General features: G+C 47.9%; 1 protein-coding gene across 1 annotated transcript; it reads right to left on the minus strand.

Annotated features, from left to right (window-relative positions):
- Positions 1 to 7,563: 7,563 nt before the first annotated feature.
- LOC123102154 (uncharacterized protein At3g49140) lies at positions 7,564 to 11,356 on the minus strand. The gene is made up of 11 exons (XM_044523450.1): positions 11,058 to 11,356; positions 10,824 to 10,977; positions 10,010 to 10,112; positions 9,850 to 9,917; positions 9,535 to 9,678; positions 9,307 to 9,447; positions 9,091 to 9,211; positions 8,909 to 9,006; positions 8,131 to 8,283; positions 7,928 to 8,023; positions 7,564 to 7,781 (listed from the first exon to the last, which is right to left on the minus strand). Exons 1-11 carry the CDS (start codon positions 11,270 to 11,272, stop codon positions 7,677 to 7,679), a joined length of 1,398 nt encoding a protein of 465 aa, XP_044379385.1. The 5' UTR covers positions 11,273 to 11,356; the 3' UTR covers positions 7,564 to 7,676.
- Between the last annotated feature and the right edge of the window lie 1,556 nt (positions 11,357 to 12,912).

The following is a 12,912-nucleotide window of genomic DNA, read 5'->3' on the forward strand; positions in this document are numbered from 1 at the left end:
CCTCAGACCTTCGGGTCCATAGTTAGTACCTAGATGGCTTCTTCTCTCTTTTTGGATCTCAATACAATGTTCTCCCCCTCTCTTGTGGAGATCTATTCGATGTAATCTTCTTTTTGCGGTGTGTTTGTTGAGATCGATGAATTGTGGGTTTATGATCAAGTCTATCTATGAATAATATTTGAATCTTCTCTGAATTCTTTTATGTATGATTGGTTATCTTTGCAAGTCTCTTCGAATTATCAGTTTGGTTTGGCCTACTAGATTGGTTTTTCTTGCCATGTGAGAAGTGCTTAGCTTTGGGTTCGATCTTGCGGTGTCCTTTCCCAGTGACAGAAGGGGCAGCAAGGCATGTATTGTATCATTTCCATCGAGGATAACAAGATGGGGTTTATTTCATATTACACGAATTTATCTCTCTACATCATGTCATATTGCTTAAGGCATTACTCTGTTTTTAACTTAATACTCTAGATGCATGCTGGATAGCGGTCGATGAGTGGAGTAATAGTAGTAGATCCAGGCAGGAGTCGGTCTACTTGTCTCGGACGTGATGCCTATATACATGATCATACCAAGATATTCTCATAACTATGCTCAATTCTGTCAATTGCTCAACAGTAATTTGTTCACCCACCATAGAATACTTATGCTCTTGAGAGAAGCCACTAGTGAAACCTATGGCCCCCGGGTCTATTCTCATCATATCAATATCCATCACTTTATTATTGCTTTGCTTTTTTACTTTGCCTTTTACTTTTCACTTTGCATCTCTATATCAAAAATACCAAAAATATTATCTATCATCTCTATCAGATCTCACTCTCGTAAGTGACCGTGAAGGGATTGACAACCCCTAATCGCGTTGGTTGCGAGGAGCTATTGTTTTTGTGTAGGTACGAGGGACTTGCGTGTAGCCTCCTACTGGATTGATACCTTGGTTCTCAAAAACTGAGGGAAAGACTTACGCTACTTTGCTGCATCATCCTCTCCTCTTCGGGGAAATCCAACGCAGTGCTCAAGAGGTAGCACGTCACAGCTGGCGTCCCCGAAGTCTTGAAGAGGAGGATAGTGCGGAGGTTCGTCAGCTCCTGGGCAAGATAAGGATGCTTGCCCAGTCTGGTTTTACAATAGTAGAGGTAATGGTGACCTCCATAGTGTGAGGGGTTCAGCCACTTCAATACAGAGGGCTCCCAATGTGGCACTACAATGGGGAGGATGATGCCTCTCGTTATGATCGGAAAGGTCCGGACACCCCCGCCGCTCTAGCCAAGATACTGGTCAAGCTGTTTAAAGGGGAGGAAGAAGAATTTCTCCGCATCAACCGCAGAGACGGGTACTCCATGTACAACCCTCCCAGCTGGGTGAGTCCCAACCCCTTAGCTTTTATTCACTCTGCTTTCTTAGCCATCTTTAATGAATTCCAGATCCGTCTATTTTGAAACAGCACTGGCGGAAGGTAACCGAGGGGCTTAATAGCCCTGCCCCACAACTGGAGAACCACGACCGGGAGCTTGATCCTGGGTTCGAAGAAGACCCGGATATATTCGTGGTACTCGCGGAAGGTTTTTTTTACCAAGCGAGCTATGATGGCACGGAAGTGGCCATCGTCGTCGATTATCCTGGTCTTCTTCTAGCTTCCCATGTAAGTAATCAAGAGACACCTCCTCTAAAAGAGTGCTCCTATTCTGCCTCACCCACCGCATTGTTTCGTGCTCCACAGGGGAGGCGTTTGTCGATTCCGAAGAGATTGGTTCCCACGCCGGGCAGGCCCTCGAAGAGGAAGGCCGGTGAAGACACCGCCAGGCCGTCATCGAAGAGGTATGGATTTATAAATATGTTTTCCAGCGGCGGAACCCAACTGTGACTTATGCATTTGACTTGTTACAGGAAAAAGGTTCGTCGAACTGTGTCCGAGGGCCGGGCCCGTCGTGCTCCCAACAACCGGGATTTAGATCCTGTCGGAGAGACGGGGGCCGGTGTGGGAACAACATCGGACTGTCCTTCAGCCGAGGGTTCGGAAGATATGTCCGTCACCAACTCGGAAGTAGAGAGCGCCATGAATCATCGGTGCTGCAGGGCTGTGTTAAGAGACCCCAAGTTCTCGGAAGAGGCGTTTAATGCCTTCAACTCGGGTGACGCATACATCCAAGTTGGTCGAGATGGGCTTAGAAAAGCCACGAAGCAATATTTGACAAATGTGCAAGTAAGTTTTCTTTGTCCCAAAAAAGGATAACCGTATGCCTGTAGCCCCCGAGACTGAAAGCAGTTGGTACAACTGATTTAGGGATCGTTGTATAACCAGGTCCTTACAGAGAAGAATGGTCTGCTAGCCAAAGAGCTGGAGCAGTGTCGGGCGCAGCTAAATGCTACCACCACCGAACTGGAAAACTTCAAGAAGGCGTCTTCTGGTAACATTCCCCTCCATCGAGGAACAATAATTGTATACCAACTGTACTGATATTGTTGCTGATTGCATAATAGGATCGCCCGATCAATTTGAGGAGAAGTTGAAGATCGCCCAAGAGGGGGAAAACAGGCGAAAAGGCTATGCGCTGCAGGCGAGACTGTGCAGACCCAGGTCAGAGGGGAGAAAAACAAGCTACAGGATTCCAACACCGCCTTGGGCGAAGAGTTGAAAGATGTGCGAGCCCAGCTAGCCGACTCCGTGAAGGAGATATCTTCAGTATGTGTCTGAACTATTTTGAAAGTAGTTCGGAGATAAATGGAACTGATATAATTGCGATTGCAGGTATATTGACGGGTCGTCCTGAAGAGGAGGTGTCCGGATCATCAAATGATCTGCTGCAAAGACTGTCACAAGTGCGCGAGCATGCTCGGCTGGCCATGCGGAGTGTTGCCAAGGCCTTATGGCCATCCACCTCCCCTCCAGGAAGTATGGAGGAGCTTGTAGAGCTGTTCAAGGGAGTGCGGCGGCGTATCCGGCTATGGAAGATATCGGCTGCCGAGAGGGTGCGCGAGAGGCCTGGGACATGGTGAAAACACGATATACCAAGCTGGATCCTAATCACATGGCCTGGGTTGGACCGCTAGGGTCAAATGGGGAAGAAATTCCCGTTACTTTAGTATATGACCAAGTAGAAGTGGCCGCCAAATATTCCCAACAGGATTGTAAGTTAGACTGCCTATTGGACGGTGTAGAGGAAGAAGTGTTTGAGTCCAAGTGACTATGTACTTTCCTCGTCATGTGGAACTCTAGCTGAATTGTATATCATTTTTCATGGCAGACCTTTTCGCTTCAACCTCCGGACCCGAAGGTACGGAGTGTTTCCGAATACCGTCACGGCTGAATAGACCGGGGTATGCATGGAAAACTAGGCGTAGGGGTCATAGTTGCTTGAACAGACAAGTTGTATCCAGCTAGCTATGTTATATTGCATTGAGATTGTAAGAAACATCTTCCAGAGAGAATAGTTCTATTAAGGGTTCCTTTCCCTGGGTGTGCATGCATTTAATGTACATGTCCTAATTGTGATGGAAAAAATCACAGTGTGTATAGCTTCTGGGGGTTCACAGTGGAGGGAGTGCAAAAAACATCTTTAATTCACCGACCGAATATTCCCTTAAGAACGCTAGCTTTCGGCTTCACCCAGTCTGAGGTACACATCCGGATGACCCGGCAGTAACAATCACAGACGTGCTCCCTTTATGCCCTAGCTGAACTAACGGGAACGTAGGGCATAAACACAGGAACCAGGCAACCCAACTTGGCCAAAACTTAAGTCATATCGATGCATATAGTGGCGAAGAAAAGGTACATATGGAAAAACTCATATGTGAGGAGCCTGATGCTCAAGGAATAATAATGAAAAGCTTCTGTCCAAGAAGCCCTCGGGTATAGTGGACGTACATATTTAAAGATGTATGCGTCAGGGGTGTGCAGTCGAGCCGTATGAAAGCTTTAAAGCGAGGAAGAAAAATAGTAATCGAAAAAGAGAGTAAAAAATAATGGAAACTACCAGGGAGGAGATGAATAAGGAGTCCGGTGCTAGGCATAGAATCTTTGGAGTCTGGCCGCGTTCCAAGGGTTCGGCTCGAGGCGATTGTCTGATGCATCGTGAAGACAGTACTCCTCTCCGGTGAGAACTTCGTCAATTATGAAGGGACCCTCCCATTTGGGCTTGAGTTTGTCCTTTTTCTTCTCCGGCAGGCGTAGAATGAGTTCACCAATGTTGTAGGTCTTGGCCCGTACTTCTCTACTTTGATATCTTCGAGCCTGCTGTTGGTAAAATGCTCAACGGGCTTTGGCGACGTCGCGCTCCTCCTCCAAGGCATCTAGGCGTCCTGCCGATCTAGCTCGGCTTCTCTCTCTTCATACATACACACTCGAGGTGAGTCATGAATAATACCGCAGGGCAACACAGCCTCTGCACCATACACCATGAAGAAAGCTGTGTATCCGGTAGTACGGTTGGGCGTGGTCCGCAACCCCCATAGTACGGAGTCGAGCTCCTCAACCCAGTTCTTGTCAGATTCTTTCAAAGACCGCACTAGTCTGGGTTTGATGCCGCTCATAATAAGACCATTGGCTCGTTCGACTTGACCGTTTGTTTGTGGGTGGTAGACAGAGGCGTAATCAAGCTTAATGCCCAGATTAGCACACCAAATTTTTACCTCATTGGCTATGAAATTGGAGCCGTTGTCGGTGATGATGATGTGTGGGACACCGTAACGATGCACAACGTCGGATATGAATGTTATCACCGGTCCGGACTCGGCCACTTTGACTGGTTTAGCCTCTATCCACCTGGTGAATTTATCCATCATCACCAGCAGATATCTTTTCTTATGGCTTCCCCCTTTAAGGGGTCCAACCATGTCCAGTCCCTAGACCGCGAAAGGCCAAGTAATGGGGATTGTCTGTAAGGCAGTTGGGGGCATATGGCTTTGGTTGGCGAAGAGTTGGCATCCGACGCAGTGTTGGACAAGGTCCTGCGCGTCTGCTAGGGCCGTCGGCCAATAAAACCCTGTGTGGAAGGCCTTGCTAACAAGGGCCCAGGCTGCAGCGTGGTGTCTGCCTAGACCAGCATGAATTTCCGCCAAAAGCTGCCGCCCCTCTTCCTCGGAGATACATCTTTGAAGTACTCTGGTAGTACTTTTTTGTAGAGCTCTCCGTCGTAAACCTTGTAGGCCTTCGAACGCCAGACAATGTGGCGGGCCTCATTCTAGTCTTCGGGGAGCTCCTTCCTATTAATTTAGGCCAAGAAGGGTTCGGTCCATGGGGCAATGACTGCCATAATGAGATGGGCCGACAGTGTAGTTTCGGCGGCTGAGCCCCCGATGATATCGGTGTGTTCAGGATCTAGGGTTGTGTTTGGATCCAGACTGTTGCCTTGCCACACCATGGATGGCATAAAAAGCCTTTCCAGGAAGATGTTAGGTGGGACGGGGTCGCGCTTACTGCCAATGCGAGCAAGGACGTCCGCCGCCTGGTTACTTTCTCGGGCAACGTGATGAAATTCAAGCCCCTCAAACCGAGCCGACATTTGTAAGACGACATTGCGATAAGCTGCCATCTTTGGATCTTTGGCATCAAAGTCTCAATTTATTTGAGATATTGTGAGGTTTGAGTCCCCGCGCACCTCCAGGCGTTGTATGCCCATGGATACGGCCATCCGAAGACCGTGTAATAAGGCCTCGTATTCGGCTGCGTTGTTGGAGTCTGTGTATAATATTTGGAGTACATATGGGACGACATCTCCAGTTGGGGACGTTAACACGATGCCCGCTCCCAAACCCGCCAACATTTTGGAGCCGTCGAAATACATAACCCAATTGGAATATGTGTCGTACTCTTTAGGGAGTTCGGCCTCTGTCCATTCGGCGACGAAGTCAGACAATACTTGGGATTTGATGGCTCGACGTGGCTTGTATGTTATGTCGAATGGAAGTAGCTCGATAGCCCATTTGGCAATCCGGCCCGTGGCATCGCGGTTGTTTATTATATCATTCAGTGGTACTTCAGAGGCCACCGTGATTGAACACTCTTGAAAGTAGTGTCGTAGCTTTCGGGATGTCATGAAGACCGCGTATGCTATCTTTTGATAATGGGGGTACCGGGATTTGCATGGTGTGAGAATAGTAGATACGTAGTATACTGGTTTTTGAAGTGGGAATTTGTGCCCGTCCTGCTCTCGTTCGACGACGAGCACGGCGCTCACCACCTGATGTGTTGCCGATATGTATAGCAACATGGGTTCGCCAGCGTTTGGTGCGGCCAGGATTGGGTTGCTTGCTAGGAGGGCCTTTATTTCCTCCAGTCCGGCAGTCGCCGCGTCTGTCCATTCGAAGTTATCGGTGCGCCGTAAAAGGCGATAGAGTGGTAGTGCCTTTTCTCCTAATCTGGAGATAAAGCGACTTAATGCTGCCACGCAACCAGCTAGTTTTTGGACTTGTTTGAGGTCTATTAGCATAGCCAACTATGACAGAGCTCGAATTTTAGCTGGATTTGCTTCTATTCCTCTATTGGAAACGATGAAGCCCAGCAGTTTGCCAGCAGGGACGCCAAAGACACATTTTTCCAAGTTGAGCTTAATGTCATACGCACGGAGGTTGTCGAATGTAAGGCGTAAGTCGTCTATTAGTGTTTCGACGTGCCTAGTTTTGATGATGATGTCATCCACGTAAGCTTCGACTGTCTTGCCGATCTGCTTCTCCAGGCATGTTTGGATCATGCGTTGGTATGTGGCGCCGGCATTCTTGAGCCCAAAGGGCATGGTGTTGAAGCAGAATGGCCCATATGGGGTAATATATGCTGTTGCAGCTTGATCGGACTCCTTCATCTTGATTTGATGGTATCCGGAATATGCATCGAGGAAACACAGTGAGTCGTGTCCTGCGGTGGCGTCAATGATTTGATCGATGCGGGGGAGGGGGAAGGGATCCTTAGGGCAGGCCTTGTTGAGGTCTTTGAAATCGACACACATGCGCCAGGATTTGTCCTTCTTTGGTACTATCACCAGGTTTGCCAGCCAGTCCGGATGTTTGATTTCTCTAATGAATCCGGCTTCGATAAGCTTGGCCAGCTCCTCCCCCATGGCTTGTCGCTTGGGTTCGGAGAAGCGTCGCAGTGTTTGCTTGACCGGTTTGAATCCCTTTAATATATTGAGGCTATGTTCGGCCAGCTTGCGTGGGATCCCTGGCATATCTGAAGGGTGCCAGGCAAATATGTCCCAGTTTTTGCGCAGGAATTCTCGTAGTGTTGCGTCAACTGTTGGGTTCAATTGTGCTCCGATAGATGCTGTCCTCTTGGGGTCCGTCGGGCGGACCTGAAATTTGACTATTTCTTCTGCTGGTTTGAAGGAGGTGGATTTGGGGCGTTTGTCGAGGATCACATCGTCCCTGTCTACCGTGGAGCGCAGCACGGTTAATTCTTCGGCCGCGAGGGCTTCGGATAGTGCCTCAAGGGCCAGGGATGCGGTTTTGTTTTCAGCGCGGAGTGCTATGTCCGGATCACTAAGTAGTTGCACCTCTAATCCTCTGGTAAGTACCTCGAACCCAATTGGTCAGAGTGCACTAGTTTATGTCGTCCGTGCAGATGCTCAATGACCAAAATCACAATGTGAATTCGAAAGAACTTCATCAAGATGGCTACTGCTATTTGTGTTGCTGGATTAAATTTCCTAGAAAAAGAACAAAACGTCACATCTCTGTTTACATCAGTACTCTTTGGGTTGAGCCTGTGGTGACTCCCCTTCTTGATGTATCCTCCTAGGAAACAGAAGCTCGTGTATTTGCTTCTCTGCGCTGAACTCCGAACTAGCCTACAGTGCAAAATATTCAGAACCACAAGAGCATGAAATGCAAATATCTTCTTACAGACTAATGTTTCTCCACCGTCGATCTATTGTTTATCATACTGTACATGGCCCATAAGTACAAATTTGTAGGCAAAAGCTGAACCACTGACCTTTGTAGGGAAAGCAAATCTCAGTGTCTGCACTTGTGTTCCTGAGCACAGTCTCAAGTCAAACCCAAGGCAGTCGACGCCGATGATTGCTGCTTCCTGAAGAATTATAGCCGGCATGGTGGTTTAATACCCAACTTCGAGATGCTCAATGTATCTATTCCCTAATTTTCAATGTTAACAAAATGCCCATGAAGGAATATTACCTCTACTTGAATGGCCTTGCACCTCCAACAGAGTGATTTCAGAGCTTGTGTTATCTTGTCTCCACCGGCTCTCAAGCGTGATATTATGTTTGGTGCAGAGTGCGCGATGATGTCGGGTCTAGATTTCCGGTATTCTTCTATCTTTACCTTGGGCTACAAGGAAAAGACACGAAGAAAACATTACTAGCGCTCAAGATTGTACAACGACAATTCTGCAGTCACATAAGATATTATATTGTTAATTCACCATGTTTTTAAGCATGTATCCTTCCTTGCCTAGCATTGTCCTTGCCAAGATTAAGTATGAGACTTTCTTTGTAAGTGGTGACCTTGTAATTAGTATAGTTCTTCTATTTTAATGAGATGGAGGGCAAGGCTTTAGCCTCGGTTTCAAAAAGAATATTGTTAATTCTTCTATTTTTGTGGGTCTCCGAGCTACAGGACGTATCCCTACGTGGTCCTTACCACAGCATGAGGAAGTGCACGAGTTTATGGTGTCTGGTTGCAACCAATGGTAGCACATGATACATACAACTGGTTTGGATGTGGGTCCAATAGTAGGTTGGCATATTTTCCTATTTTCGCCGGTTGTGACTCTTTTACACGGTTGATTTGTTTACTTAAACTACTTCTAATAATTGAGATGTGCATGGAAATGATGCAGAGGCCGGGGCTAATACTCTTTTTCTAAAAAAAAGACTTACGTAGTAGGCATGAGCTTACACAGATTCGGCCCTCTTGGAAAATTAGTATGGCTTATCAAATTGAATAGACATACCTCTGTACCATATGCAGTGATCAGCTCAATGCTCAGAACTTCAACCTTGAAAAATGTAGCCCCACTTCCCTTTTTGTCGTCTTTGAGTGGTTCATCACCTACCGAAATTCCGGGAGCTGATAAGATTAGTCCTATGTTTCAGGAAAGCAATATCTGATGAATGGAAGGTTCATTGCAACAACCATTTAATAAATGCCTGGAAACCATGGTGCTCTCTTCAGCAAACGCAGGTCTCAGCTGACCCTCAACAACAAGGCTTGCAGGTGGTCGGTCCAACCAATCTATACTTGATTTGCTCGCATTCTGACAGTAAAAGTTAAGAGCATAGTGGCTAAGAAAGCGATTCAGAGTGAGTGGTACATAAGCTGATGGATGCTAATTGAGTTTCAATCATCTACCTCCACAATCATCCTCGCAAAGTATAGTGGATGACAGGAATTTACGGTTTCAAGGTTGGACCAGTTAGGTGCATCGTCATCTTCTTCATCATCATCGCCGTCGTCATCCCCGTCTTCTTCATCAACAGCATATATACCCTCCTACATGTTTTCAGACACACAGCATAAGGTAAATCACTAAACTATTTTGCTGTTGACCAGTTGCCCAGCTGTGCAGAATTTTAGTACCTCCTCATATTCATCGTCAGAATCGTTGGAATCATCGTCCTCTTCCTCCTCCTCTTCTTCTTCTTGTGCAAATGAAGTCGATGACGCCGCTGCTAGATCCAAGTCAGCAAAGACATCTGTGTTATCGAGTCCAATGATAACATGCTGCAGATACCAAACAACATATTAACTCAAGTGTAGGCACAAGCCACAAGACACAAAAACACATAATTGACCTTTTCATGAAGAGAACTGTTTTTTTTTTGGGATTGAAGAGTGGAGAATTATAACAGAATTGTTAACCTTCAAATATCAAAAAAATAACAGAATTGTTACCGCAATCTTGTCGTCGCCCATAATGTTTTCCATGACCACGTCGTCGTTGTCGACCTCGAAGTAAATATCTGAGAGTAGATTGCCACACGTACAGAAGATTAAAGGAAGAAAAATGACAATTGCACAAATTATGGACCCGAGTACGCAGCCGCATATATACCTCCATTCTCGTCAGTCAAGTAGGGGAACTCCGGCAAGATGATCCTCTCGTGCACACCGTCATCGATGAGCGTGGAGATCATCACCGTTGCATTGTTGTTCACCTGTGCATGCATATTGCAAGATTCAGCACTGCAGACTAAAAAAGAATTTGACCGAAAACAGTAGGAAAATCCCATTTTTGTATTTTCTTTATGGGATTGTTCTCAAGTACAAAAAAAAAAGGAAGGAAAACAGATAAATCAAATAAAAGAATAACAAGGCTTCCCTGAGGTGGGGAAACACAAATCAGCTACAAGACTATCTACACTGAGGTGGGGAAATACATATCAGCTAGAAGGCTATTATTCATAGAGCAATCTTGTCTATCTGAAGTTAAAGACCGATGGTTCAAAAGCGTGATAAGGTTTCCTCACTGCTCTATGAATGACCCAATTGAGCTCCTCTTTCAGTTTCCTCAGGCAAGAATAAAGATTTGTCTGGTCCCTTTGAAAATATAGTCGGCCAGATAGCCCAGGTCGTGAGAATGAAAATCTCAGGGAAAAAAGGCACTTGCATTTCAGCTCTGAAGCTGCCAATCCTTCTCTGAATGTCAGTCTCCTGGGGAAAATCTCCATTGATCTGGTTGTTCAGAGATATGTAATTCCACAACCAAAGCTGTCGTAGCCTGAAATTCAGAGTATGCTTCACCAGACCGGGGGAGATAGAATAATTCCTGAGGGTCATTGCACTGCTGAACACTTCTGACCGTAATCTCGTCGCACTTAACAGAACAGCACTGCAGAGGACTCAATGGACGGAGCAATCTTTCTAACCTCGACGATTGTTCGGGCGGATTCGGCGTCGGTGAGGCGCGCCGGCTCTCCGTCGTCGAGCTGAAGCGTCTCGGCGATGTCCTCCCAAGGATGGTAACGGCCGCCTCTCCCCGACGACGGCGGCTCGTCCGGGTGGTCCGGCGTCGCACTGGCACTGCATCGTCCACCGAGCTGAATTCAGCAATTGTACTGACAAAAGACAGAAGAAGCGCGTACGTACACATTCAATCATACCGGCATTGGCTGCTCCGGCGTGCGTGCGGGGTGCTGCTCCAGGAGCAGTGACAGCGACAGTGCGAGGAGTGATGGCTCTGACCGCTGCCACACAGCGGCGGGAGGGCGGAGCGGCCGGCTTTGAACAGGCTAGGCGGCTGCGTGGGGCGGCGGGAGCGGGAGAAGAAGGATTGGTCCGGCGCTGCTGCAGCGGCGGCCGCCATCAGCGTCAGCATGGCACACCATGGAACGGAGGTGACTTGGCTGAGAAGTCAGTAGGATAGTTTTGTGTGACTCCCCGCCCCGCCTCTCGTTTCCTATCCGAGACCGACCCGAATACTGCCAGGGATACGGCACAGCTGTGCAAACACGAGGTGGCTCCAAGCAACTGTTGAGTCATCGACCTCGCTGCTCCGACGCCCACCACCTGCTCGACGGGGTGCTCGTCACCTCCTCCGCCTTCATCAGTGACCGCCGACGACCTGAGGCTGCCATACCTGTGGTAGGTGATGAGGACTGCAACGTCGACACCACGGCTGCTGTTGCTCCGGTGCGCGCCATATGCTCGGCGGGTGGCCTGGGCAACAACACCGAGGGAGACGACCCCGTGGCGTCGTGCCGCCTGCTGATTCATCGGAGTGCGCATGTACCCTTCGCCATGCCGCAGGAGGAGGCGTCACCAGCACGGGTCTCACGCTGGCTGTTGGCCGCCCTCGAGGTGGACGCATGGGCGCCGGCCCGCAAGGTGTTCGGTGAAAGTTCCTGTCAAGGGCGCATCTGCCATGGCCCTCAAGTTCATTCAAGGCACTATTCCGGAGACCCGCTAGGCTAGACTATCACGCCGTGGGGCGCCGTGCACTCCGGGCCTAGGCTGCTGCCGTGGCCATTGCCACCCCTCGCGCGCGGGCAAGGTATGTGCATTGCTGCCGCTGGAAGAGCTCAGTAGCCTCACAGAAACTACTTCAGCTGGTACTGAGCATGCAATGCGTTGACAATATGTAATTACACAAGGACTGAAGAGGATGCAGTTGAGCCCAACCTGAAATCATGTTGTATTTCTGTGCGTGCTGTCCTTTCCTTAGTCTGCTAGATTTTGGGACCGAGGGAGTTTCTCCTTAATTTGGCCAGTTGTTGCTTGCTTGCTTAATGGGAGTACAAGTAAAGCTAGCCCGTCTCTCACGGCTATGAGCATAACGTCTCATTGTCAAATTTCGAATTCTTTTTTCCTTAGGAAAGCCACAAGCAGCATCCGAATTTAAATTAATACTCTCTCTGTTTCAAAATAACTGAAGTTCTAGGATTGTCATAAGTCAAACTCCAATAAGTCTGAGTGTTTGACCAAGTTGGTATGAACCAGGACTGGGCCGAGTATCCAAGTAGAGGAAGTTATCCCAATAGAAACCAATTAGCTCCCAACTTGGTGCACGCGCAAAGCACTGTCACGGGCCATCACGGTCTTCTCCCCAAGTTGCCAGCAGCCTAACAGGCTCTTCGCAACAGTTAGCAATAGAACTAGTGAACTCCCGTGAAATATCACTATTTCATTGTTTCCACTGTAAGAGCAAAATATGTCCCTATCACCTCCCATTTCTAGGTAAAATACATTTGAGCAGCAAAAGAAGAACGAGAAAAGTGCTGGGAACAGATATCATATGAAGCCACTAGAGCTCATGTGGAGCATCAAAGGAGAATATGTTGTTGTGGCGTGAAGATTGATGCATGAGAGGCTTTCGTCGTGATATATAGGGTGGCACTAGGAGTACATAGTGGGTGAAAGATGACCCTACTCATTATTGTGATTGGGTTTTGCATCACAGGACAACTAAGGTAGTCCTATGACATGCAAAAAGTGAACAATGAGCGATTGTTACTTATC

This window comes from Triticum aestivum, chromosome 5A (genome assembly GCF_018294505.1).
Source record: "Triticum aestivum cultivar Chinese Spring chromosome 5A, IWGSC CS RefSeq v2.1, whole genome shotgun sequence".
In the NCBI taxonomy this organism is placed as follows: domain Eukaryota; kingdom Viridiplantae; phylum Streptophyta; class Magnoliopsida; order Poales; family Poaceae; genus Triticum; species Triticum aestivum.

What these genes read in the sequence shown, in the direction of transcription:
- LOC123102154 (XM_044523450.1), bottom strand. Translation starts at nt 11,272, where the DNA reads ATGCTGACGCTGATGGCGGCCGCCGCTGCAGCAGCGCCGGACCAATCC. An exon ending in CTTGACTGACGAGAATGGAG is followed by an intron (nt 9,918 to 10,009) that starts GTATATATGCGG and finishes ATCTACTCTCAG; the next exon opens with ATATTTACTTCGAGGTCGAC. An exon ending in TCACTGCATATGGTACAGAG is followed by an intron (nt 8,284 to 8,908) that starts GTATGTCTATTC and finishes TTTTCCTTGTAG; the next exon opens with CCCAAGGTAAAGATAGAAGA.